General features: G+C 45.6%; 1 protein-coding gene across 3 annotated transcripts in view; it reads left to right on the plus strand.

The window, feature by feature from the left end:
- The window catches only part of LOC133123267 (disks large homolog 4-like), a 149,232-nt gene that overhangs the window by 85,877 nt on the left and 36,333 nt on the right, over positions 1-27,022 (plus strand). For all 3 annotated transcript variants that reach the window (XM_061233607.1, XM_061233608.1, XM_061233609.1), the window contains one exon: positions 2,680-2,736. In XM_061233607.1, coding sequence (XP_061089591.1) covers positions 2,680-2,736 — 57 coding nt within the window. The remainder of the gene's footprint in view (positions 1-2,679; positions 2,737-27,022) is intronic.

Here is a 27,022-nt window from a genome sequence, read left to right on the forward strand (position 1 = left end):
TTTTTCTTTTCTCTCAAATGATTGTATGGCCCTCTGTCCTATCATCATCCTCTTCACTCTTTCTGTATGCTAATATCTCTTTCTGTCTCGTCACAGTTTTTCTGCTGTTTCCTGTTTCCCTAAATTATTTCAGACAGTGTCTTTCTGTCCCCTAATAATGTAATGTTTTCAGTCAAATGTCAAATGGTGGAGTGCTGAGGAGCTGATGGGTGATGAAGTCCAGGATCTGAGTGCATGGTCCACAGCCTCAGGCTATGGCTTCAACCCCATTCAATACATATAAACCCCCTTTAAAAACCTGGTCCAAAACCCTCACTGACGCCCAGTGTTATTGCACATTCATTCTATGAAAATAAAGGCCCCAGATCATAGCCTGTATCAGTTTGAGGAAGAGAAAGCAAAAGCAAAATATCTTTATGAGATGTGTTCCATGTAGTAGAGGTCCCACTGAGTACTTATGCTCAGGGCTCCCAATTTAGGATAATTTGCTCCTGGAAACTAATGGGCGCTGACTGGAAACATAATTTCGGAGCACCTAATAATTGGGATGCATTAGTGTGCTCCTATGTTGAAAAACTTTAAACCACGGAGCTCACATGCTCCATGGAAAAATATTAGCACAGAGCCCTGCTTATGCTTACCATCTGGGGAAAAGATGACTTAATTTAGTTTTTGTAATGATAAATGGGAGTTTCCCTGAGTTTATTTCCCCAAGCCTTACTTGATGAAATCATCCTTCCAGGCCTTTGGGCTGTAGCTGCAGTTCCTGAGCGTGTCTGAGTGGAGTACCTGAATGAACCCAAACTTCACTGTGGGTACTACAGCCATGAGCTCTCCTGCAGGGCTGTTTCCCATCACTGCACCTCACTGATGCACTGGTGGGCTGCACGGTGACATGGCGGTCAGCACTGTTGCCTCGTAAGATGGATGTTCTGAATACTGGCTGGCCAGATCCTCTCTGCGTGGAGTTTGCATGTTCTCCCCGTGATCATGTGGGTTTCCTCCCACACATCAAATACGTGCGTGTCCGGTTCGGCACATTCCTGCTGCCACCCTTGACCAAGGCGCTGACCTCAGAACTGGAGGTGGTCCCTGGGCGCTGCACTGTGGCTGCCCACTGCTCCTAATTAACTAGGATGGGACAAATTACCCCACATGATTCAATGAAATATATGGTAAATGGTAAATGGCAGGCATTTATATAGCGCCTTTATCCAAAGCGCTGTACAATTGATGCTTCTCCATTCACCCATTCATACACACACTCACACACCGACGGCGATTGGCTGCCATGCAAGGCCCCGACCAGCTCGTCAGGAGCATTTGGGGGTTAGGTGTCTTGCTCAGGGACACTTCGACACAGCCCGGGCGGGGGATCGAACCGCCAACCCTCCGAATGCCAGACGACTGCTCTTACTGCCTGAGCCATGTCGCCCCCTGTTTGTGCGTCAGCTGGATGTGTCACTCAGGAAATCGAAAGGATAATGCTTTTGAGGAGTGTATCAGAATATGTAGTTTGTCTTTTGGATGAGATGTCAAACCGAGGTCCTGACTCACAGTAGTCATTAAAGAGCCCATGACGCTCATCGCAAAGAGTCGAGGGTCCCCTGCTGTCCTGGCTAAATTCCCAACCTGGCTCTCTCAACCTGCCACCTAATCATCTGCTGGCTTACCTTTTACACCTCAGCTTGTGTGTGGTGAGCATCTGGCACAAAATGGCTGCCATGCATCACCCAGGTGGGTGCTCGACACAGTGTTGGTGGTTGAGGCGAGTTTAACCCTCATCACGGTAAAGCGCTTTTAGTCACCAGGAGGTGAGAAAAACGCTTTGCAAATGCAAGAAATTATTATTATTATTAGTTCTGAATTCCCTCTACTTGGCCCAGGCTGCAGACACTTGATTTGCCAAGACAAACTTCATGGCTCTTAAATAGCTGTATCCAAAACCTCCCATGCAGAAATTGAGTCCAAGAGTAAGCCATGTGTTGCCTGTAATCGTGTTCTGAAACAGACCGACCCAAGTAGAGCGGGCAGGTTTATTAAAGAGCCGGGCCCGCGTTCTGTGATAAAGTGTTTCACAGGGGACATTATTAAAGGTTACAGCCACAGTGATAATTGGCTACAGGTGTTGATAATAATATCCTACTAAGGGCGTGTGGAATGGAGATAGACAGGGTGTGTAGGTAATGCATGCTCCATCCTTCTCTCCTATGTTCTCTCATTTTTGCCATCTCCACACAAACACGTATACACGTGCGCACACACACACATACACACACACGCACACAAACACACTCAAGCGAATTTTCAGACTTCTGTCTGTATTCATCCGCCTATCCAAAATCACACACCCTCTGGCACTGTAGTTCTCCCTTTTCTCCTCACCCCCACACCTTGCTCAGCTCCCCCTCTCTCATCCCCCCCCCCCCCAGATTCCTCCTCTCATGAGCCCAGGGTAAAAGCTGACTGATCTTGGATCAGCTGGGCTCTCTGCATGAATAGGTTTCAGTTGAGACTTGTGTTTGCTTTGCTAACCCTGAATCAGAATGTGATTGCAGCATCTCCCTAAAACCTCCTAAAAAAGTTCTTCCCCAGGCAGACCCTGTGCCCCTCGCCCTGCTCCCAGGCTGTTCCTCCCTGTGCAGTTACCCCCCCCCCCCCTCCTCTGTTGTCTTGCAGCCAGTGCTGATGTCGGCTGGCCACACCCCTATCTACACCTCTGCTGCCTCCACTCTGGTAAGACCTCCCCCTCGCCGACTGACGGCGAGCGCTTCGCTTCCATTCGCCGTGATGTCATCGCTCCGCCGCGGCCTTGTCGCCGGGTCCGCTATCGCTGGCGTCATCGACGACGGCGGCGTCCCAGCCGGCCGAGGACGCCACGCCGCTGCCCGCCACTCGCTGTCGCTGCGGCTACTGTTGCCATGGTTACTATCGCCGCGACTGCCCCTGTTTATATTACTGTCAGCATCATTATCTGTGCACTCTGGGCTGTTCGTAATGTAGTGACCTTTCAGTTCGGTTGGATTGCTGCTGGCGTTATGCAGCGGTGTGTTTATAACAGCTTTTTCAGTTGCTTTCTCAGTGACATTTACTATATGTTTTTTTAGTGAAAGAGGACAATTTATTGTGCATTAAATACCATTATCATTGCAGTGCTTCCGGCCGTTGTTATGGATGACAGGGAGAGACGTGTGTGTGTTTGCTGAGAGACTGCAGCGAAACGTGTCTTTGGAATGGTTTAAACCTGTGTGGATGCAATGGGTCTACTGAGAATCATATGTGTTTGTGGGATAGAACTGCTTGGAAACCTATGTTTGTATGGAACAGATTCTGAGAACCATGTATGGATATGTTGGTGTGTGTAGTGTATGTTCGGCACTTTATGAAACCGTTTTATCCTGGGACAAGTGTGTTTTTGTGTCATGCAACTGCTTAGAAATGTGAAGCTGGTATATTCTGAAAATGTGTGTTTGATATGCATCGACAACAAAACATCAACAGTGCCTGTCATTTCTGTAGAGGAAATGGCAAGTGAGGATCGTGTTCTCATGATTTAAAAAGATGATCAATCCAGATGGATTTTATTGCTTTTCCTGATCTTGAAATATTGAGCCAGTGTGCATATTTAACCCTCGTGTGTCAGCATATTCTGAAATGATTTTTAAATGTTGAATTTGATGTTGAGATGTAATTGAGTGAGAACCAGACCCACAGCAGATTGAAATTGGTCAAACGATAACCTGTCTTTGGTGATGGGATGACACAGGGGCTTATTTCTGCTTTATTGTGCAATCTGAGCAGCAGCTTCTATGAGGATATTACTGATGAAGGGGCTGACTGTCAAAACAAATCTGTGAATTATCTCCAGGTGGCATTTTTCAGTTCTGCATTTTATGCACATGGCTGTTTTTATAATTGTTGTTTTGCCACACTATATGTATGTTTACAAGCTGGCTTCTTGATAATAATTTCACATTTTTATATGAATGTTCTACATTGTGGTCAAAAAGACGTGTCAATGGCAATGAGATGCAAGCAATTGTGTTTGAATGGTGAAGTCTTTTGCAATCGTTTTATGTGTTCTGAAATATTGTAACCATTTTTGACTTCTGCAGTGGCCCAAATCCCAGTAGGTGGCAGTATTGCCTTCATTAAAAAGGCATCGTATCACTTTTGGGGCGCTTGGGTTTGCTTTGGTCGTAGATTGCACAACGTAATGGTTTGATTTGTCTGATTTTGCTGTGAAATAAGGAAGAACAACAACCCATTAGGTGCATTTCAGTACTCTTGAGATCTGTTTTGCACAGATTTCTGGTGCAGTACAGTTTAATTGACTGATCGCGCTGATCATTTTCGATTTCAGTTCTCGATTGGCTGTTTGAATGATATGTTGTGTTGTGTTGTTTAGGTGGCCTCCGGGTAGGTGTGCACAGGCAGTTTGCGCACCGTGACTAGGTAAAAGGAGTGCTGTAGTGAAAGGAATGGTCTTTTCAGAACAACAATCATGTCGACAGTGGTGTTAAGAAAGGTGATAGAAGGAGAAAGGTTGTGAAATGAGATGATGAATGGATGAAGAAAAGAACATGATGTTAATGACATGAAATCAGAAAAGAAGAACAGTGTTGGTTTTACTCCCAACCTAGCCCCTCCTAATGTTCTGTTGTACCCTGTCCACACCTTAAAGGGAACTGCGGATCCCTGAAGTTATCTGGTTAATATCTTTCACATTGTTTGTCACGTCGTATGTCGTACGATTTATGTCTTGAAACAACTTGAACATATGTGTATGTACACATTACAAGGTGCCAAGAAACTGTTAAAGAGCAACCAATTGTGCGTTACAAGCCAACCGCAAGAACAAGAAGACTGACTTTTATAGATAGTTTTGATTAATCTATATTCACGATTTACTGAATGCATACCCGACATTCAGAAATACGTTTTTAGGCTAACTGTTAGCTGACGAGATTGGTTGACAGAAGTTCTGCATCCTGCGTATTGTGTCTGAAAACAGCGATTTAGTAGAAAAACTAATCGTCCAGAACCTCGGACAGCAAAACCCGGACCGTGAAATTTCTGCATCTGTAGCCTATTTTAAAAGGATCCGGATGAAAGGAAATGCGAAGTTGACAGCAACTTCACCATAGCCGGGAGGAAAGGGCGAGACTCGAGTTCCTCTCCCATATGCCCCAGTAGCGCAATTTATTTGTGACTGTGCAACTCGTATCTAACTATTTTCTGTTCAGTTAAATGAAAGATAATTCTTGGATCAAAGGCCGTCCCCTGTCTTAAACTGTTTTGCATTCACCCCGTGTGTCTTCTCTTGGCTGCTGCCACGTTTGAGAGATAGGATTTCTTATTACCGTGCCTTTTACGGAACGTAAGATAGACTATATCAGCACTCAGTCAATCACTGCTTGCTTCCTGGAGTTCTTCAAATCCTCACGCAAAGAGGATAGCGGCACTTAAGGCGCATTTTTGTAAATTAGAGGGAATGCATAACTTACATAATTCTGAAAATGTCCACTCGGTTTTAGCGCAGGTATACATATGTATGAGCGGATTTAACTATTTATCAAAAGAAAAGTCGCAGAGTGATGTAATCGCCGCAGATCACATCCTATAGCGATGTTCACCTGCTGTGATCGTGTAGCAAATCCTACATAGATATTGTGACCTTGTAGCGACTGCTCTTGCATTCCAAAAACAGTCCTTCAGTAAATCTGTTCCAAAGTGTACTTGAAAACGAAACCCTGGACAAGAATTTGGTTGGCCAGCAGGTTGGCCTTTGGAAGCTTTCCCTAGACTCAGTTCTACATTTTGTAGTGGCTTCTCCACTCAGGCTTTTGACATATCACAGCATCCTGACTGAACCGATGTCTTGTCTCTTGCCAGTTCTGGATGCGTCAGTGGCTTGAAGCCTGTTGGATTAGGAAGTGCTTGGTGCAGAACTGGCGTGGTCCAACCCTGGTGGCTGAAACGGTTTCAGTTTTCATTTTACAGCACATGGTACAGCACAGCTTGACTGTATGCTAAATCATCCATTGACCCATATTCATCAAGCATTTCAGAGTAGTAGTGCTGGTCTGGGATCAGTTTTGACTCTGAGATCATAATGGACACAGTTAGTTTGTGCACCAGGAAAAACTGATGCTAGATCATCACTCCTTCTCTGACAGGCTTCGTGAATATGGCCCATTGTGTTTAGAATACAAAGCACTGAAAAAAGTATTTGAAAAAGTGAAGTATTTTGCTGTCAGAATAGAACTTTGTATCTTAGTCTTTGCATCACTGCTGAACCAAACTTCTCCCTTTCACGGGAAGGGTCCCTTTCCCCGGTTTGAGTTCCTTCTGCAATCCTCCGGCCTCTCCGGTCCCATCTCTTCCTGTCCACTTCTCCCTCTCTCTGGCACTTTGTCATTCATCGCTTCTCTCTCTGCTCATCCTGCTGCCAGATCACACAGTTCACTGCTATTGTGTTCCGTGGAATTGACTGCGGTTGAGTTTCAGTGCGGTTAAGTGCGTATAGCGATTTTCATGCAAGACTTCAATTACAGCTCCGCTGTATTCCCCTAGGCTCTCGCTCCATTTGCGCTCGTTCTTTCTCTCTCGCCGTCTCTTTCTTTCTCTCCTCTTTTCCGTTCTGCCTCTCCTTCCTTCTCCCGTATAATTTTGGACAGACAATGGCTGCCCGAGTGCCGTTCCAGCGCCCGCCGTTTTCCCTTTGTTATTTTTCGATATCGCAATGATCCTTTAACACAAAGAACGGCTGAAATGGCTTTTAGGTTTTGTCTAATGTGCAGTTTTAATAGCTGTGTTAGCAGACGACCTATCCACGGGGAAGGAGGGTGGGAAAGGGGGAACAGGAAGAGGGGGTAAACAAACAGACAGAACCTGGGGAGACGGAGAGAAAGAGAGGTAGATCGAGGAGAGGGTTTTTTTGTGCAGAATGGGGGAATTGACAGAGAGAGAGAGGACTAAATGCGGGAGCTAGGTATGCTGGCAGAGTGTAGTCTTATTTAGTCAAGAGAGTGTCAGCCAACTTTACATAACTCTGTTCTCCGCCTGCCTGTGAGTGCGTGCGTGCGTGCGTGTGTGTGTGTGTGTGTGTGTGTGTGTGTGTGTGTCTGTGTCTGTGTTTGTGTTTATGGATCCTGCACATACTGGGAATCTGTGACTGTGAGAATTTCTGAACAGTGTGGTGTACAGACCACCATGCCTTGTGTGTGTGTGTGTGTGTGTGTGTGTACGTGAGTCAGTGCCTGTGTGTCTGTGTCTGTGTGGGTGTGTGTGTGTCTGTTTGTTTGGGGGCATGGGTGCATGCGTGTGTCTGTCTGTGTGTGTGTGTGCATTCATGTGTCTGTGTGTATGTGTGTCTGCATGTGTCTGTGTACGTGGCTGGGTGCATGCATGTGTCTGTGTGTGTGCATGTGTCTGTGTGTGTATGTCAGTGTGTATGTGCGTGTAGATGTGTGTCTTTCTGTGTGCGTACATGTGTGTGTTTATGTGTATTTATGTGTGTTTGTGTATGCGTTTGTGTCTGTGTGCATGTTTACATGTGTGTCTGTCTGTGTGCACGCATGTGTTTTTGTCAGTGTGTGCATGTGTCTGTGTGTTTGTGTGTGTGTGTGTGCGTGTGCACGTGTGTGTTTATGTGTGTGCGTGTGTTTGTGTCTGTGTGTGTCTCTCAGTTTATTTCCAGAACGTTCCCTTAGCAATTGGAACGCTGGTGCGGTGGGACCACGCCAAGGGAAATCGATACAGTAAAATACCAAATCGGATTTAACGAGCACCCTTACAGAAGTCTATCAGCTCTGCCTCTGCCCTCCGCTCCTCCCCTCCCTCTCCCACCTCATATCTCCATCACTGCCTTCCCCCCTCAGCCATCCTCTCTTTCTCTCCCCATCTCTGGGGTGCTGTCCCTGGTTCTGAATGCTCTAAGGCCACTTTTGTGTGTGGGCAGGAGGGGGAGGGAGAGGGGGTGACATAGAGAGAGGATAAGAGAGACAGGGGAAACAATAGCCGGCGTTGGAGTAAATATTTAGACAAAATATTGTGCGCGGGCCATTTCCCTGGATATCCGCGTGTTTGTTTGACTCGTTTTGGGAGAGCGCCGATAGCATTCTTTATTAGGCTCTGGCCTAAATGCCATTATCTCTGTTTCGAGCCCTGGCCCCACGGTGAAATCCATTTAATGGGTTCAAAGTGATTATTGTGCGTGTGTATGTAGATGTGTCCAGCCTAAACCAGTCCACATTGTGAAGTGTAGCATGTCTGGCATTTAGGAGGCTGCGGTTAGAAATTCTTTGCAACACACCCTCTTCCTTGTGCTGCTGTCCAAGCGGAGGATCTGAATTTAGATGTGGAACAAACCATGTGGAAAACAGAAGCATTGTTGTGGTTAATCTCTTGAAATGTGCTAGGTATGTGGTGGTGTAACTGTTTCAGTGCTTATGTGTGTGCTTGCTTACCAGTGCTATGGTACTGCACTGTGAGTAGAGATCTAATGAAGGGTACAGAGGAGATTTGAGTGAAGTAGTGTACTGTAATACCGTTCATGTGTTGTACTCACGTCATTCAATCACCATATTCTTTCTATTTCTACCTGCTTCTCCCCTGCTACGTCCCACACACCTCCCTCTCTGTCCACTCTATCAACACTAAATTGATTTAATTGATTTATATAACGTCATGGTGCCGATTGGGTGCAGATGGTAACAGGGGAGAGAGATAGAGAGAGCGAGAGAAAGAGAGTGTGTGAGAGAGAGAGAGCGAGAGAGAGCGAGAGGCGAGACGGGGAATACAAGCGCATCACAAATTACAACAGCGGAATACCCGTCGGGGAGACAGCGCGAGAGAGAAATGGAGGAATGGAGAAATGAAAATATAGCAGACAGACTAAAGGGACAGATAGATTAAAGCCGAGTTGAGCTTTCTTTCAAAACCTCCCCGACGGAGGGGGGATGAAAACATACGCAGATTATTTTTTTGCCTTAGCGAAAGTGAAACGTTTCCAGAACAATGACAATGGTTTTGTAGTTCCAAATTGAGTATTGTCGGCGCGTTATCTATGCACGATAATATCCGTGGATGAAATCATCATTTATTGTTGTTTCAACTTAGAAGAATAACGCAAACTCTTTAAATGATTAAGTTAAGTTAATCGAGCATGTCATTGTGAGTTAACCAGTTGTTTCGGGTTAAAAACAATTATTTGAGGCGCTCTCTTAGACTCACGGACTTATGTACAGCATATTACAAGACAATTAAGCCTAATTTCTTTTTTTCTTTCTCGGAATCGGATGTTGGAATAGCAACCGAAACAAAACAGAACCGCAAACTAACCGTAGGATTAAACAGTGAGTAGAAAAAAACCTGCTCACGTTTCTTTTGACATGTTGGCTCATTGCGGTAGGTTATTTGTTTCAATGTAATATATAAACACGTCATATAAAGGCTACTCTTCGAAAACGTCGTAACCGTTACGGGAATTCCGTGTTCCACACACGTGCTTTTACCTTTACGCGTTACGGTATGATACATTAGTGAGAGACTTTTGATCGCTGAAGTGCGTAATTAATATAATTTGCGGTGTGTAGTCGTAAACGAATACGATCCTGCTATCTCTCCCCGTATCCATCTCCAGGTTCTCTCCGTGGTCTATAATTTTGTGTTATAAAGAGTCTGAGTTCACCGGTCAGTATGTTTGTATCGGTATGGTATGCGAAGAAAATGGGCCGGCGTTTCATCAACAACGTCAGGAAGGCGAAGAAGCAAAGGCAAAGAATGCTGGTAGGCCCCTGGTCCACGCGTGCATGCGTGCTCGAGGTTTTGATCTGTGACTTGACCGTGTGTTTCTTGATCACTGGGGAATTCGCTTGTTTACTTGTTTTCAGTTCTGTCCACAGTGCATGTGTCCCTGTTGGGGGTATAGGCTGATATTGTATGTTGTGGTACACATAATGTAGGCAATGTTGTAGATGTACCTGCATGGCTGACACTCAAAAAGTGTGTTGTACCTTAAATAAACAGCAAACGAGCCTCTCTGGAGCGCCATTATACACCAAAAGCTGCTGACTTGAATGAGTTTGTCTAAGAATTAATGTGGATCTTTACTTGAGAGGTTGCCAAGCAAAATGGAAACTGGTCCATTTTACCCCTAAGGTATGAAATGAAAAAGTGCTATTCCTCTTGTTTAATAAGGGTGGATCAATGAATAGTTGTTAATAGCACTTTCAGCCATTGATAACAGGGTAGAAAGATAAAATTATGCGCACATTAAAGCTGCTCTCCCCTCTCCACTTCCAGATGCATGGTATTCAGTATCACTGCACGAAATACGTGCTTGAGTACACGTAATCGACTGGAAGGTATTCCGTCATGGTGTTAATTTATTTATTAAGCAGCGCTGTTGTTAGCTTCGCAGAAAATGTCTGGGGTCGTGTCTGGGTGGCGCTGTTAGCGGTCAGGGCGCGTGGTAGCGGCTGCACCCCTCTCTCAAATGCTCCAGCCCAGAACAGTTCAACAGCGTGGGCGTTTGTTAACAGGGTGTATGGTGACAGGGGAATACGAGTTCAGGAAACAAGAGAAGACTCTCTCTCTCACGCACTCACTCATTCTCTCTCCTGCTCTCTTATACACACACATTCACTCACTCACTCATTCTCTCTCTCTCACACACTCACTCATTCTCTTTCTCTCTCACAAACGCTCACTCACTCTCTCTCCCTCTCTCATACATGCACACTCATTCTCTCTCTGATGCACGCACACTCACTCACTCGTTCTCTCAAATTCAAATAAAAAATGCTTTATTGGCATGACAAATTAGGACACTTGTATTGCCAAATACAATCTCTCATACACACTCACTAATTCTCTCTCTCTCTCTCTCCTTTCTTGGGTTGTGTGTGGCCTGTGCTGAATGAGTCTGACTATGTAAGTGTTGGGAGGGCAACGGATAATATGGTATGGTTATTGTCTATGAGTGTGTCTGAGATGTTTATGTTTGTGTTGTATGTAAAATGGCAGCTATCACAGTGTTAAAGGTTACCTGTCAGTTTGCATATGTTATTCAAACATAATGTGCCTAAATGAATCTATTATGTTATGTATAATATTATGCTGCAGTATGGGGTTAATGATGTGTGCCCGGTATGTAGCAGGGTGGAGAGGGTATATATTGTACAGCAGAGTATGTATGTGTGTGTAGTAGTGACATAGTGGGTGCGTATGATTGGATTATCAATCCTTTAGTGGGCGTATTTGGTTGTGTAGCACTGCTTGTGTGCGTGTCTCTCCATCTCTGTCCTTCATGCTGTACAGTGTGCATGAGTGGGAGGGGATAAGAGGCTTTCAGGAAAGCTCTACATGAAGTATTTATTTCGGTATCTGAGAGTTTGGGGGTGGGTTTGCAAACATATGCCATCGTCTCTAACTCCTGGAGCATCCCCTCGCCACACGCACACACTTACATGTGACACGGAAGTGCACTCTCGAAGTACGTCTTCCTTTGTGTCCCCCTCGGTCGTTTTATCAACTCTTCCTCCTCTCTTTCTGCCCCGCCCGTTCCTCCTTCCTCTCCCTCCGCTGCTCCTCGGTCCCGCGCGGTTCCTGGTTCCCGCTTCCACACGTGGGTCCTGCGTCCCCCCCCCAGGCGGTTCAGGTTGTGTGGAATGTGCCTGGCGGCGTTGAGTCCCTCTCCACCTGTGTTCTCCATCCGAGAGCCCAGAGATGTCGCAGAGGAGCATTCATTATGCACACCGCCACTTTTAGCCCTGCTCCCCTTAATGGGGCCCCTGTAGACTCAGCCATGGCTGCTCGCAGCACGTTCTTCCAGAAGGTTCCATGGGCAAGAATGCCCTGAAGGCTACGGTTGTTATGGCTCGCCATGTTGAAGGTTTGATGTTGATTGTGTCCTATCAAACAGGACATTAAATCAGAGAGAAGGCCACCTGGCCCTCCGCTTGTGTAATAATTGCACTGTTCTCTCGTGGTGTTTTGCATTTAGCTGAGTCACGGATGAGTCGCTGTTTTGGCTGTTCTGCTTTTCTGGACGGCTAACAGATGGTATTCCATGTCATTCATGCAATCTGACAACGTCCGTGGTCTCGGACAAGTGTCACATCCCGGTGGCGTTTTGAGGACATTCTGAAAGTTAGATTTTTGACAATTTAGGGTGTCATATATGGTGATAGGTATGACTCACTGTACAAAGATTTGCTTTGAATGGAAACTGTACGAGAGAGAAACCTCTTCCAAGATGCAAACTGCAAATTGATTAGTAAGAAAACGAGGTTAAAAATGTTCTCAGAACATCCCTTAATGACAGCGTCATCCACCCATGCTGAAATCGCATGTGATAACCAAATGATTTAGTTTTAACTCATCACCCAGATATCGGATGACAGATATACAACAGATCTGTTCTATATCTGGAAGGTAAAAAAGACTATGCCATTTACATTAGCATTTCCTGTTAGCATGCCTACTGGCTTCACATGAAAACAGTTGTATGCCATATGATATTATAAGGCCCTATTGCCCACCACTGATACCTGCATGAAATGACTAAAACTGTTTGAAACTGAACCAAAATGAATGTGCATTAGCTTTAGGTGTAGCCTTAGGTGATAAATAAGCATCGTTTCTGAAAGATAAATTAAGGAAATAATTTGTGGAGGTTTACAAGCTTGTATTGTGGGAGAAAAGTCAAATTATTGCCGGTTGAACATTTAAATTTAAGAAAATATTTTACAAAATGACTTACCTATTTATTCTGATAATTCCTTTGTTTTCAAATTGTTGTCAAATTGTATGTAAATGTGGTTTAGTTTAGATAGTGCAGTGTAGAGAGTGTTGTATTAATTAATTTAATCCAGTAAGCGTTGGCGTTTGCTTAGTCACCATATTCAAAAACTGTGAAGCACAAATCCAAAGTGGACAAACATGTTCCTGTACCTTTTCCATGTGGAACATCAACATAGTTCATCGCTCAGACATGCACAGTAAATGTAATTAGACTGTGTGCACTGTGTGTTTTAGTGAGAGAGTGTGCACGTATATAATCAGGGATTACAGTGAGATTGTGTCAGTAATCCCACTTTGTTAAATAGAGAAGGGCACTATTCAGATTTTCCCGCTGTCATACCACCGCTGTCAATACTACTGGAGTATGCGTTACGATGTTTTTGTAACAGAAATGTGTTCATTGATGATTGACAGCTGGGCTGCATGTAGACAGCTGTTTGAAGTGGTGCTGTTCAGAGGAATGCAGATGAAGACCGTGCTGATGAGATCAGACTACACGGCACTGATGAGTAAATCGAACATGCTCGCAACATATGATGCTCAGAAAGATTAAAGTTACATTAACCCTGTGATTTCCTGGCCCCTAACCACCATGAACTTTGTGAATATGAGGCTGAGGAACTGCATTTAGGCCTTTCATACCCTTCCTGACTCTTTTGAGCCAGATTTCTGTGTTTATCCGAGAGACTGTGGAGAAAGTATGGACTACATGTCTGTGATGTCCACTGTCTTTCCGCGGGCTTGTGAAAAGCGGTTAGCCGCTGTGGAAGTTGAGTTTTTGGGCATCACCATGCTGTACAGACTGTAGTCAGAGACTGCGCAGGAGGGAAACATGAAGCCCTTCTACGGGCATGAAGTCTGGCCAAGTGTGGCTGCCCACGACGCACGTGCGATACAGTGACTCGACCGTGACGCAAATTCTCCCTGATTTGTCCTCAAAGTATTAGCATATTGTCCTTATAACCCAATAAATTAAATCGGCACATGGGGAGACATTCGATGAACAAAAGACGTATTGCGATACATTTTCTTGTTGGAAAACAAATATTAATTTTGTATTGTTACCATTGACTAAGATTGAAAGGGGTGGCTGAAATGCCTATACTGCAGTGATCTGTACTGGAGCTAGTGAGACCAATAAGCCTCAAAAACGAAGCCTAGTTTAACCTCAGCCAGTGCAGATATGGCAAAATGTCATCCATTAACAATGTATACGTACGTCTAATGCTGTTTGGCGTTTGTGCTCAGCTCAGCTAAAATAGTGCTTCTCTGTGGGTCACCGTGCTCTTTGTGCGTCTTCCTTGGTAGTCCCTCCATGTCCCTCTGGGGAATGCCAAGGAAAATGCAGCCCAACACCAAGTCGGTTGTTTTGAATATACTTTAGACAGACTGGAACTGCACGTACTGGTCAAAAACAACAGTTTATCTTACTGATATGGCTTTCTTGACAGTTCTGGTCAGGGCTCCCTTTAAGAATAGATTTTAAAAATAGATTACAAATGGATAAAGGTAGATCTCAGGGACTCGCATGGATAAATGAAGGAATAATACAATCAAATACAATGATGTGGTCACAGGTCAAAGGTCACTGAAATAAAAATAGCAGGAGCATGAAGGAGCTGTGCAGCATGACTGTAATGAAATTAGGCCTGAGATATTCCATCTTGTCCCTGAAAAGTTAAAGTTGCTGTGTCTTTCTCTCAGAGGAATTATAATAGCAAGTGCGTCACTCCCCGATGATTAGCAGGCGGTGATGTGTGTGCACCACACTGATATAACTGGAACGGCAGGAAGTTATGGAACCTATGATCAGTCAAGTGTTTCTGAGATTTTTTCCAATTTTTGTGAATGACTAATTAAATTCAGTGAAAAGCCTGAACCATCTGACTTTGGATTCTGCCTTCTACTGTTAGCGTATGCCACCATGTGACAGTGGGTAAAGCAGAATATGGTGTACGCTGGCAGTTTTTCCCCTGCTGGTTATCTCCTACATTTGCATTCGTTGAAAAGTCACTGTTTTTAAATGGCTGTCATTGCTTTGAGAATGCCTGAACAAGAAGATAACGGCAGTAGAACGTCTCCGGGTTGGAGAAAGCGAGGGGGTTTTTCGGTTTGCCAGAGCCTCATTCAGCTGCAGAAGAAATTAATCGAGCCGTGCTGTAGTTTCCCAAACAGAATCCTCTTGACCTTTCAACTCTTTGCCCACCAATGAATGGGCAGCGTGGCTTTGCGCTGCGAATGAAAGGAGCGGGGCGTTAATGCGGTTCACGTCTCGCCGAAGGCTGGTGGACTGCGGGGGGAGAAGAAGATGCGGTGAAAAGATGGAGAATAGTGAGAGTGAAAACCGGTTGTTTGGCTGCGGAGGAGAGCTCAGGAGAGGTGGAGAGGTGCAGGAGAGAGATAGAGGGATGAGGAGAGGGAGGAAGAGAGTCTAAAAATGATACAGATTGTGAGAATTGTGAGAGAGTGAGAACTGTGTGTGACGTTCTTCAGCCGCGCCGTGAAAGCCTGTTCGAACGGAGGACACATGTTGAAAGACAGAGGGCTGGACGTGGAGGGACTTATGAATATGCTAGACTGAAACGCTGCAGGCTAGCTTAAGGGCAGGTACTGAATACAGGAGTACAGGATAGATGCAAAGGAGGAAGGGGAGGCTTAAATGACAGAAGAAGAGAAAAATAAAGAAAGGGGTGTTTTTCTTTAAACCCCCATTGATTTGCATGAAAGACTGCCATGCCCAAACCTTTGTCTCTCTCTCTCTCTCTCTCTCTCTCTCTATGTCTCTGTCTCTGTCTGTCTCTCTCTTTCTCTCTCTCTCTGTCTGTCTCTGTCTCACTCTCTCCTTCTCTATCTCTCTCTTTTTCTCTTTCTCTTGCTCTCTCTCTTTCTCCATGGCAGCCGTAAGTGGAGCCCCTGAAAACCTTTGGTCAGCAGAATTGTAAATAGCTTCATATTCATATTTCAGGGGGCACGGTGACACATGTGGGATTGGACACTTAAACATTTAAACATTTACGGTCCTCAGAGGCGATCGAAAATGTGGGGGCTATTTTTAGCCTTGCGCCTTTTACTGGCTACGGGTTGTTTGTCAATCAAAGTGACATTCAGGAGGCTGGACTCCTGCCCTTTCCCTCTTCACAGGGAAATCTGTACCAGGAAAACCCTTTTTACTCATTCTGTCTACGTAACCTCAAGGAGAGAAGCAATGGAGGTGTGTTTTATTGTGTTATGGAAGTAAAACTGGGGGCAGCCTGTAGCGTAGTGTCTAAGGTGCTTGACTGGGAAGGTTGGTGGTTCAAGCCCCGGTGTAGCCACAATAAGATCCACAAAGCTGTTGGACCCCATATTGCTCTTGAAGGGGATTGTCCCCTGCTTAGTCTAATCAACTCTAAGTCGCTTTAAATAAAAGTGTCAGCTAAATAATAAATTATAATGACAAATTATAAAATTATAAAACACCCCCTTTCTTGTAAAGCATAGCATACATATTAAACATGGCTGTTCAGGTATGTACACTTACAGTAGGAAGTAGATATTTGGAAAGTTTTCTATAGTGCAGTACTTTCTTGTACGTTCTTTTTCCATTAGTGCACTGTCGCTTATTATTCTGTGCTGCTTCTTCATGGCTGTCAGGGACCCCAAGGTGCCCCCGGAGTCCTTGCTGAGAATCTCTGATTAGTTTTTGTTCTCAGCTGTACTCCCGCACAGAAAGTGTTACCAGCTTTTTGCAACAGCACCATTTAAATACTCAAGCGCTGATCTAGAGACAGTTTAACACTTTTATTTTGCATGTAATTGTCGAGTTAATAGTTGGTGAGTTGATTTGGGATCAGCCATTTTGAGGTACAGAGCAGTTTGACCCTCTGATGTTTATCTAACGTATTGGTCACACTGCAATAAGGTTAATGAATTAGCCATACCTTATGTAGTTTTTAGCATGAATTAATGATGGACAAGTACATTAATTAAGCATGAAATGAACTTTTCATTAGCTAATGCATTTGTTAACAACTAGCTTATTTGTAACATAATATGTTTGCGTTAGCAAACCATAGGATGAACTTATAATTATTTAAGCATAAACAAACACTTTAACTAACTTTTTCCATTCCAATATGAATTGGCAATAACTAATATAGTTGTGAACATGAATTAATGATGTACAGAGCTGTGCAGATGAACTTTTCCGTACACAGTAGTAGTTATTTCACAACAACATTTGTTCATTGCCTACAATAAGGTGCCAGTTCATGTCTTATTGTGAAGTGTTACCAACGCGTTTGAGCCTGAGAGCTGGCTGAAGCTCATCAGCTTCCTCCTCCCCCCTCTGGCAGCCTGAGCAGCTGAAGAGCGGGTCACGTGACCCGGCCTCTTCCTGCTTCAGTGAGCCGTGCGGAACTGCAGGCTGGGAGTCAGCTGTCCGAGGCTCACCTGCTTAGAGGGAGAGAGCCAGAGATTACGTAAGAGTGTGGGGGTGTAATTACTCTGGGCGCCTCATCCATTACATTGATAGATTTCTGATTGCCGCAGAGCAGGGTAATTACCTGGGGGATTCTGTGTTCAATATTAGGGACGTGGCTTCAGAGGGGCCGGTAGGGGGGTAAGTCAATGTGTGGGTGTCCCCGTTTATGTGTTGGGCTCTTAAAGCTGGGTTATACTTCGTTGGGCGACGGTCGCTGCAACCAGAGACATTGTATATCGTATATCGCTGGTATAAACCTGCCTTTTGCACTTTTGAGGTGTGTGGTGTGTACCGCCACCTGGTGGTGTGAAAAGGAACGACACCCAACCAGGGAAAGGAAGGGGGAGGTGGGGTGGTGAGTGTGGGGGCAGGTTGAGGGCTGTCAGGAGAGGGGAAGAGAAATTGCTTTAATTAATTCAGAGAGGAGAGGAGTCACTGAGCTGTGCAGTCCGGTTTGCCACAGTGGGACAGCCTTCAGAGATAGAGGGAGAGAGAGAGAGGGAAGGAGGGAGGGAGAGAGAGAGGGAGGGAGGCAGACCCTGCTGCATACACAAGCGCTTCCTCCGGCTAAATCACTCCGAGGGAAAGGCACACACTCTCTTGCACACACCTGTACTTTTACAGAGCCAGCATCACATCGCAGAGGGACAGCTCCTGCCAGCCGCAGATCCCTTTAGGAATGGCACATTATGTGCACATCAGTGTGAAAATGAGAAAATATCATGCATACAGTGAGTCACTCGCATACACACAGACGTGCCCTTCCAGACACAAACAGAATGAGATTCTGCAACATATCTCTCTCGTTTTCCCCATCTATCTCTTTCTCCTCCTTCTCCTCCTTACCCCCTCATCCTCTCCCTCTTTCCAACTCTTCTCTCGCTCTCTGCACCACCCTTTCCCCATCTCTACCTCTTTCTCTTCCTTTCCCCCCCTCACACTCTTTCTGCCTGTCTCTCTGACTCCTGCTCTCTCTTATGTAACTGCTCCAGGGTATTGTAGGGGTAATGCTGTGTGAGAAATCAGGAACACACAGCGTGATCTCTCCCTCCCTCCCTCCATCGTTTCTGTCTTTTCCCGCATGCATTCCATTACTACCCTCCTCCATCCCTCTCTCTTCTCCTTTCTCTCCATCTCTCTCCTACCCTACCTCCCTTTCACTGTTCCTCATATTCTAACCCCGATATCCTGCTCAGAATTACTGATTAACTGCTGCATTTTGGAAAGATCACAGTGGAAAATCCATCCAAATTATATACATTTAATTAGAATATACTGTTTACTTATTATGTAAGTTAAAGCATTGTGTATTTTATTGGACTATACCCATTTGTATATGGAGCATGGAGAGTAGGGTGATGAGATTAGTACATATGTTGAAATAATGGAATGAATGTGTAATTTTAAGTATAGATCAAACTCGTGCATAATTCCTCCTTCCTTCCTTATAGCAGATTAAACACAAATATGTTCCAAAAGCATGTTCCTCTTTTAGAAATGTAGCATTTATTAAATATTAGACAGGTTCTGCTATCAGGAATGTTGGGGTGAGGCAGGTGTGTGTGATAAATGGATTGGCCTTCTTTTAGGAGTAAGGCTGGAGTAAAAAGGCTGATAAATGGGACTTCCATGGCTGGACTGTTGCGTTGTTTATGGGAGAGGGGCTAAGTGGGGTGGTCTGATACAGCGTGCCTCTTTCTGTGTTTTCATCAGGCCTGCCAGCAAAACCCAATGGCTTCTGAAAAACTGCCGGCTGAGGCCAAAGCTCTTTGCAGAATTGACATTTGTCCATTTTGTAGTGCTCCTATTTATAGAACTGGGTACAAAAATGGAAAGTGGCTTCAAAAGATGCCCGGGACGTTTGCGAGTACACAGTATCTGTCCACGGTGACACGTCTGTACTTCGCTAATTTTAGACATGGTGTCTCCAGCTCTTTCCTCAACTGTGACAGTGACAGATTAGTACGGTAATGAGCCACATTAACAACCCCCTCTGTCTGGAGGACGGGGTTCGGATGGGGATTGGGGAGAGGAGAGAAATCTTATGTGGACAATTATTCTGTTTTTGAAAGAGAGATACATAACAGAAAGTGAAAAGAGGAAGGATGGAGGGAGCTGTGGAGAAGTGCAGGGACGAGAATGTGGCAGAAAAAGAGGGGACAGCATGTTTGCCTCCCTCCATCTTGTTCTGCAGAGCAACCTTTTGAATTTTTGAAGTGCTAAATCGTTTGCCACATTTTTTCCCACCATGATATTGTTGACATCTTGGATTGGCAGTGTAATTCTGTCCCTCTCTGTGGCAGATGCGAGCCGTGTTAGCATACAGCGTTTCATTGCACATGCCCGGTGACCAGATAACACCAGACTGTGTGTGTGTGTGTGTGTGTGTGTGTGTGAGAGAGAGAGTGTGTGTGTGTCTGTGTGTGTCAGTGTGTGTCTGTGTCTGTGTCTGTGTGTGTGTGTGTCTGTCTGTCTTTGTCAGTGTGTGTCAGTGTGCGTCTATGTGTGTCTGTGTGTGTCAGTGTGTGTCTGTGTCTGTGTCTGTGTGTGTGTGTGTCTGTGTCTTTGTGTGTGTGTCAGTGTGTCAGTGTGTGTCTGTGTGTGTGTGTGTGTGTGTGTGTGTCTGTGCATGTGCATGTGTGTCTGCGGGTGTGTTTCTGTGTGTGTCTGTGTGTGTGCGTGTATGCAAGTGTGTGTGTGTGCATGTGTGTGTGCACATTTGTGTGTCTCCTCATGTGTGTATATGTGTATGTGTATGTGCAATTTGTGTTTGTTTGTGTGTGTGTGTGTGTGTGTGTGTGTGTGTGTGTGTGTGTGTGTGTGTGTGTGTGTGTGAATAATTCACTATGAACATGTGGCAGGTTTTACAGCATGCCTTTCCCAGCTGCACGATGAGGTCATTATGACACTTGACATCAACTGTTTTTTTACAGATTGAAACTAATTATCTAGTCCAGGCACATTTTCAGTGAGTTATAAATTCATAACTGCATTATGATTAGGTTAGCAATTAAGTCATAGAAAGTGCTGTAATGTTTCCAGTAAATGCAGTGTGTCAGTGCTGTGTTTGTTGTGTTCAACATGTGGGAGTGATTTATTGCTTAATTACAGTGTTTCAGGAAATCTCACTGCACGTCACACAATTGTTAATTTTCCTCAGATTTTTGCTCCAAATGTGTTTACTCAGAGGTGTAAAAACATTCGGGTGATGTCCACTCAGACCTCACCAAATGCCTGGTGGATCTGCATTTCAATGATCCCAGATCAGTTTCATCTGTATCGCCAAGATGGTTGTTTGTTGAATTTGGGATTGGTCTCATCCTGCCATCAATATTGCTCACTCAGGGATCTTCAAACCTGACCTTTGAATCCAAATCCAGCCCCGGTTGTCTTTCCTCCCAGGTGATTAACGGAACAATTAGCACTACTAATTAGCCAGACTGGCTTCACACCTGACTCTCAAGTAAAGGGAGGGTGGAAGACCAAAAGTTCTTGGCCCATGAGGACCGTGATTTATGGAACTGGGTAGGGTTGCGCCATCTTACTGTAAGTTCTTCCTTAAGTTGGAATGTAAAGCCTGCACTACTGGCTTAGTAGCTACCAATTTGTTTACAACTCGGCAGCTACTAAATTTGGCTGCACCATGCGTCCTTAACACAACACTTAGTAGGGCATAAGCTCCTCATGTAGTCGCACAAAATTACGTCAATGTTGATTGATCCAATCAATGAACTCTATGGTATGTGACCTGTGCCCCACACCTCTCAATTTCCCCATATGCCATGAATGGAAACTTACACTAATACGTCCATCCATCCATCCATTATCTTAACCCGCTTATCCTGAACAGGGTCGCAGGGGGGCTGGAGCCTATCCCAGCATACATTGGGCGAAAGGCAGGAATACACCCTGGACAGTCCATCGCAGGGCACACGCACCATTCACTCATACACTCATACCTATGGGCAATTTAGACTCTCCAATCAGCCTAACCTGCATGTCTTTGGACTGTGGGAGGAAACCGGAGTACCCGGCGGAAACCCACGCAGACACGGGGAGAACATTCGAACCCAGGACCTCCTTGCTGTGAGGCGTACACTAATACACTACACTAATATTCTCGACCCAGTCATACTCTTAACATTGGCAATTCTCTAATATATTCAGATCACTCTGCCATTGGAACGTTATTAATTACCCAGTTATTCCCGGTCAACGGCTCACATAAATGTTTAGTTTAAATGTAGGGTCATGTTCAAACAATGTCGTGTAGTGCAACATGTTTTATTTTAGTAGCGTGTAACTTCGTAGCGATTTACGTTACAACTAGGCTGAGTTCTTGATTATTTACATCGGTTGCAGCCAGCCCCAGGGCTCTGAGATTTGTTATTATGAATCTCTTATTGCAGCGTGTTCTCTCCCAGCCTTATCTGCTCTTCTCCGACGGCAGGCCTGTTCACATTATAGAGGTACGCGTGTGACGTCCCTGCGACACGCCTGTGACACCTCCGTGATAGCCCTGTCAGTGGCGCCGTGACGCCGGAACAATCCGAGGCAGGAGACGGGAGACGGGCGTGAGTGAGCGGCCGTCTTTCAAAGCGTTCGCACCACGGCTTGTACTCCTCATTCAGATTCAGAGTGCTTTTTGACCGCAGTAATTTCAGTGCTGACAATCTCGACTGGGTACGGCAGAAGAGCTTAATAAGGCCGTGCACTATATGCATTATATATGTAATTTCAAAAGCCTTCCGCTCGCTCAGTCTGTCACCAGTCACCTCGGCAAGGTGATGAGGTAGTCTCCCTCTCTCACTCTCTGTCTCTCTCTCTCTATCTGTCTCTGTCTCTCTCTCTATCTCTCTCTCAGCCATTGGCATCATCTGAAGCACATTGAGTGTTGATCATCAATAAGTATCTGGGTCACGTATTCGCCAAAGTGTTTATTTGTAATTTACTGACCAAGCCAGCAGAGGCTAAAATTGTAGTGACAGCCGTACGTATTATCCTCCGTGCTGGGTCTTCTCTGAGCTCTGCCAGGGACTTTATCAGGGTTATAAGACAAACGCCCACAGCTAATCATTAAAGCCCAAATATATTCATGTGAGTGTCACTCCATCTCCTCGAAAGACATTACTGCACAGTTGATACACCAATAGCGAAATCAGGCAGGGCCTAACACAATCGTATAATTCACTCCTTCTCAGAAGTGGCTGGGATCAAAACAGAATATAAATTTTGAAGTGGAACATTAAAATCAATGAGTCTCGTTCCCCCTGCTTTTTCGGCGATGCGCTGTGTGATAAGAGATTGAGACGGAGGCTGTGGAAATCCTGGTTGCCTTGGTAACAGGCTCCCCCAAAGGGCCCAGCAGCTGTTGCTATGGAGTAGCCATGGCAACGAGAGGTCTGGGGAGAGGGATGCCACCCTGGCATTAAACTGGAGGAATGAGAGAGAGAGGGAGAGAGATGGAGAGAGATGGAGAGAGAGGGAGAGAGAGAGAGAGATGGAGAGAGCCTGTGCATGGAAAGATGCTTTTTATATTCATTGACGTGTTTGTCATAATATGTGTTAAGTATGATTCCCTGTGATTAGTACAGTGTTCTTTCCATTGTTGGAGAATAAAGAACAACTAATAATATTCAATCATTTGTTTAATTTGCTGCTTGATGAATATCACAAATGTGTGTACAGGCATGTCAGTACATCTGTGTAATTATCTGACGCACACACAGACAGAATTTGGGAGGGGTGTTATACCTAGTCAGTAGACCTAGGTAAAATACATCATTGTTTTAGATTCAAATACTTGCAATTGAGCCAACCAAGAGGACCAGAAGGTGGAGGTTTACAGTTTTTGAGAGTATTTTATAGCTTCTGATACACCAGACAAGTTTAGTAAAGCGTAGAAAGGCATTTGAATCCAAAACAATGAGCTGTTTGACCCAGGTCTGAAGGACGGCAGGGTTCAGTGTAGTTCAGGTGGGCTCTGACAGAGCCGCGTGAGACGTGTTGGGAACAGGAGCATCGGAACAGCTCCGGGCGCCGAGCCGCTTCCGGTGTTAGCCTTGTAAGCAGTTTGGCAGCGCGGCCGCTCGCTAATTAGCGCTCTCTGGGCAGGGGATGGAATAATGAGGCGGACAGCAGGAAGTGAGGCGCTGTCTGCTTCCCTCAGAACACCGGGAGACCTGTCACCGATTGGAGGGGCAGAGAACGGAGACAAACATCAACCCTGTCCTTTTCAAACTTTCACTGTTAGCCTCTATATTGACGTCTGCCCTTTTCCAGGCTAAATATTATTTTGATTAATATTTCACTCCCCCCAAAGGAAAAATATTATCTTCTGCTCTCTTTCTTCGTCTGTCTATGCTTCCTGTTCATCTGTTTGCTGTGAACACAGCCCGCGCTTCTGAACAGAAAAGAGGAGATTTGGATGCGAATGTTGAAAATGTGTATGGAATTAGGAGGGAGAGGCCAAAGGAGCAGAATAATATGCAAATAGTTGTTGCAGCCTGAGGGACCGTGGGTCTGAGCTGTACACACACACAGTTACTGTAGACAGAGGACTGGGACAGGGGCCCAGGCAGAGGAGGATTTGGCTCAGCGTTTTTATTTTTATTTAAATCATAATTAAGCCTTCCTTGTGCAGCTGTCCTGCAAGTGTTTGTGTATTAGTGTATAAATCTAGGGTTGGAGTGCACCTCTATTAAACAACGTTTTTCAATATTTTGTCTAGTTATTAATTCTGTGCTCAGTAACTGCTTTGGGCTGCTGTTAGACTTCGCTGCTCATTTTGATGGGACTTGATTTATCTGAGAAAGTTGATGGGAGGTATCTCTGGGAAGGGGAATAGTCAGTAAATTTAAAGTAAAAAATTTTTTTCTTTGATGCATATGCGGTACGTAACTGACTGCCTTTTTGACATGCCAGAGACATATACGATGGAGATAGAGAGCCTAGAGAGGGAGAGAGAGAGAGATACGCACATATTCCAGAGAGGAGAGAGGAGAGCAGAATATCCTGCTTCTTCCCACGCTCAAATGCACCCTCATACCCCCCCCCCCCCCCACCCCAATCCCCGCTGTCACACGCGCTCTCTCCTCTTTACCCGTAGCGGAGCGCTTTAATTGTGCCTGTTCGCCTCTGGACGCGTTCGTTCTCTCGCACCCTGCACCGCGCTCTCCGCTAACGCTAACGTAGCCTAGCGTTAGCATTAGCGGAGAGAAGGTGCGCGTCGCAGCTCCTGGCCGTCGATGTGGAAAAGGCCAGCAGCAGGAAGCGGTGTTTGGGCTGAGGAGGGGGGGGGGGGGGGGGGGGGCGCGGACGTGGGAGGGAGAGCTGATGCTACCGCCAGTGTAAAGGGTGACAATCTGTTGATGAGCCGAGCGCTGCGGTTCAGCCGCTCCCCCTCTCCGTCGCTCGCCTCCACACTCGCTCGCTCGCTCCCTCTTCTCTCTCTCTCTCTCTCTCCCCTCCTACTCTCTCCATCCACGGTTTCGTTTATATCTCATCCCCCATTCCTTATCTTCCCCCCTCTTTCTCTCACTCTCCCGTGTAGGTCTAGTCACTCTCTTTCAATTTAATTCAATTCAGAGTACTTTATTTGCATTTGCAAAAACAAGCACTTGTATTGCTAAAGCATAAATTGCAAGAATTTAAGAGACTACGAACAAATTATAATAAAACTTTGTACAATTGGGATTATAAATGTTATATTTTATATTTCTAATGAGGCTTCTCTCTCTCTCCCTCCAATTCACTTAAATTTGCTTCACTGTCAAGACAAAACTCTACATCTTGTATTGTCAAAGCATACAGTATTAAAGAAAAACACATTTAACACTGAACAATATTAAAGACTAGAAACAGATTAATAACAATTACACATGAAAACAAGAAATTTCTTTGATAGTGGATAGGGTTTCTCTCCCTCTCTCTCTCCCCCTCTCTCTCTCCCTCTCTCTCCCTCTCTCTCCCCCTCTCTCCCTCTCTCTCTCTCTCTCCCCCTCTCTCCCTCTCTCTCCCCCCTCTCTCCTCTCTCTCTGTGTAAATGTGAATGTCACAGAGCATCAGTGCTGATGTATAGCTGGGTTGGACCGTGAGCTGCTCTCCCCTCCTGTCCTCCTTCACTCGCTCATCCCTCCCTCCGCAGCAGTCTCGGGGGCGGGGAGGGAGGGATATACGACGCTGAGGCACCAGGCGAAAGCCATGAAACGGGGCCTTGGAGCTGTGCAACGTCCCCGACGCGCCAGGCTCCCACCCACACACGGGCGGAAGTGTTCACCCTGCATCTACAGCTGGCCCACCATCCACTGCTTTCACCCTGCATCTGACCCACAATCCACTGCGTTCACCCTGCACCTGACCCACAATCCACTGCGTTCACCCTGCATCTGACCCACAATCCACTGCGTTCACCCTGCATCTGACCCACAATCCACTGCGTTCACCCTGCATCTGCTGCTGACCCACAATCCACTGCGTTCACCCTGCATCTGACCCACCATCCACTGCGTTCACCCTGAATCTGCTGCTGACCCACAATCCACTGCGTTCACCCTGCATCTGACCCACAATCCACTGCATTCACCCTGCATCTGACCCACAATGCACTGCGTTCACCCTGCATCTGCAGCTGGCCCACCATCCACTGCGTTCACCCTGCATCTGCAGCTGGCCCACCATCCACTGCATTTACCCTGCATCTGCTGCCTACCCACAATCCACTGCATTCACCCTGCAGCTGGCCCACCATCCACTGCGTTCACCCTGCATCTGACCCACCATCCACTGCGTTCACCCTGCATCTGACCCACAATCCACTGCATTCACCCTGCATCTGACCCACAATCCACTGCATTCACCCTGCATCTGACCCACAATCCACTGCATTCACCCTGCATCTGACCCACAATGCACTGCATTCACCCTGCATCTGCAGCTGGCCCACCATCCACTGCGTTCACCCTGAATCTGACCCACCATCCACTGCGTTCACCCTGAATCTGCTGCTGACCCACAATGCACTGCATTCACCCTGCATCTGCAGCTGACCCACAATCCACTGCGTTCACCCTGCATCTGACCCACAATCCACTGAATTCTCCCTGCATCTGCGGCTGACCCAGCAGAGTGGCTTCGTTTTTTCTGTTTACACATGGTGCAGGCCTTTACACTCAATTAATACGGTGTACTCCTCATGATAAAATTTTCCATTTATTTTACAGGTGAAGTATGGTAGTTGTTTTTTGGATTATCTCATTACGGTTTGTTTCAGCTGAAAAGCTGTTTCCCAAAGCCCATTTAGAAGTATGTAACACTGTTAGTCATTCCTGTCTTAAGTGTTTAGTATTGTAATAAGACTTAAAATCATACTTTTTCTCTCAAATATAAAATATAGTTTTAACTTCCTGTTTGCTTGATAAGTGGAGAATCTTACCCCACTGGCAAATCTTTGAAATAAGTAAAATTGTCTCACCTCCTAGGCAAAGTAGACTAAAATGCTTGCTTGAGATTATTTTTTGGCTCTTGCTGTGTGTGGTCTGTTTCCAGATACACCGTTCCTCAATTTACACGTCAGGATTGTCACACTGCAGCAATTCATCTTTAGCACTGGCAAGCGAGCGGACGTCTGTCAGCAGACAGTGTGGAGGCAGATTTCTGGAAGCAGTAGACCTGTGGGGAAAGATGGGAAAACGGCTGTGGGGGCAGGGTAGTTCACTTTACAAAGAGACGCTTTCTCCTTCATCTTATGAG

This window comes from Conger conger, chromosome 3, assembly GCF_963514075.1.
Source record: "Conger conger chromosome 3, fConCon1.1, whole genome shotgun sequence".
NCBI lineage: Eukaryota > Metazoa > Chordata > Actinopteri > Anguilliformes > Congridae > Conger > Conger conger.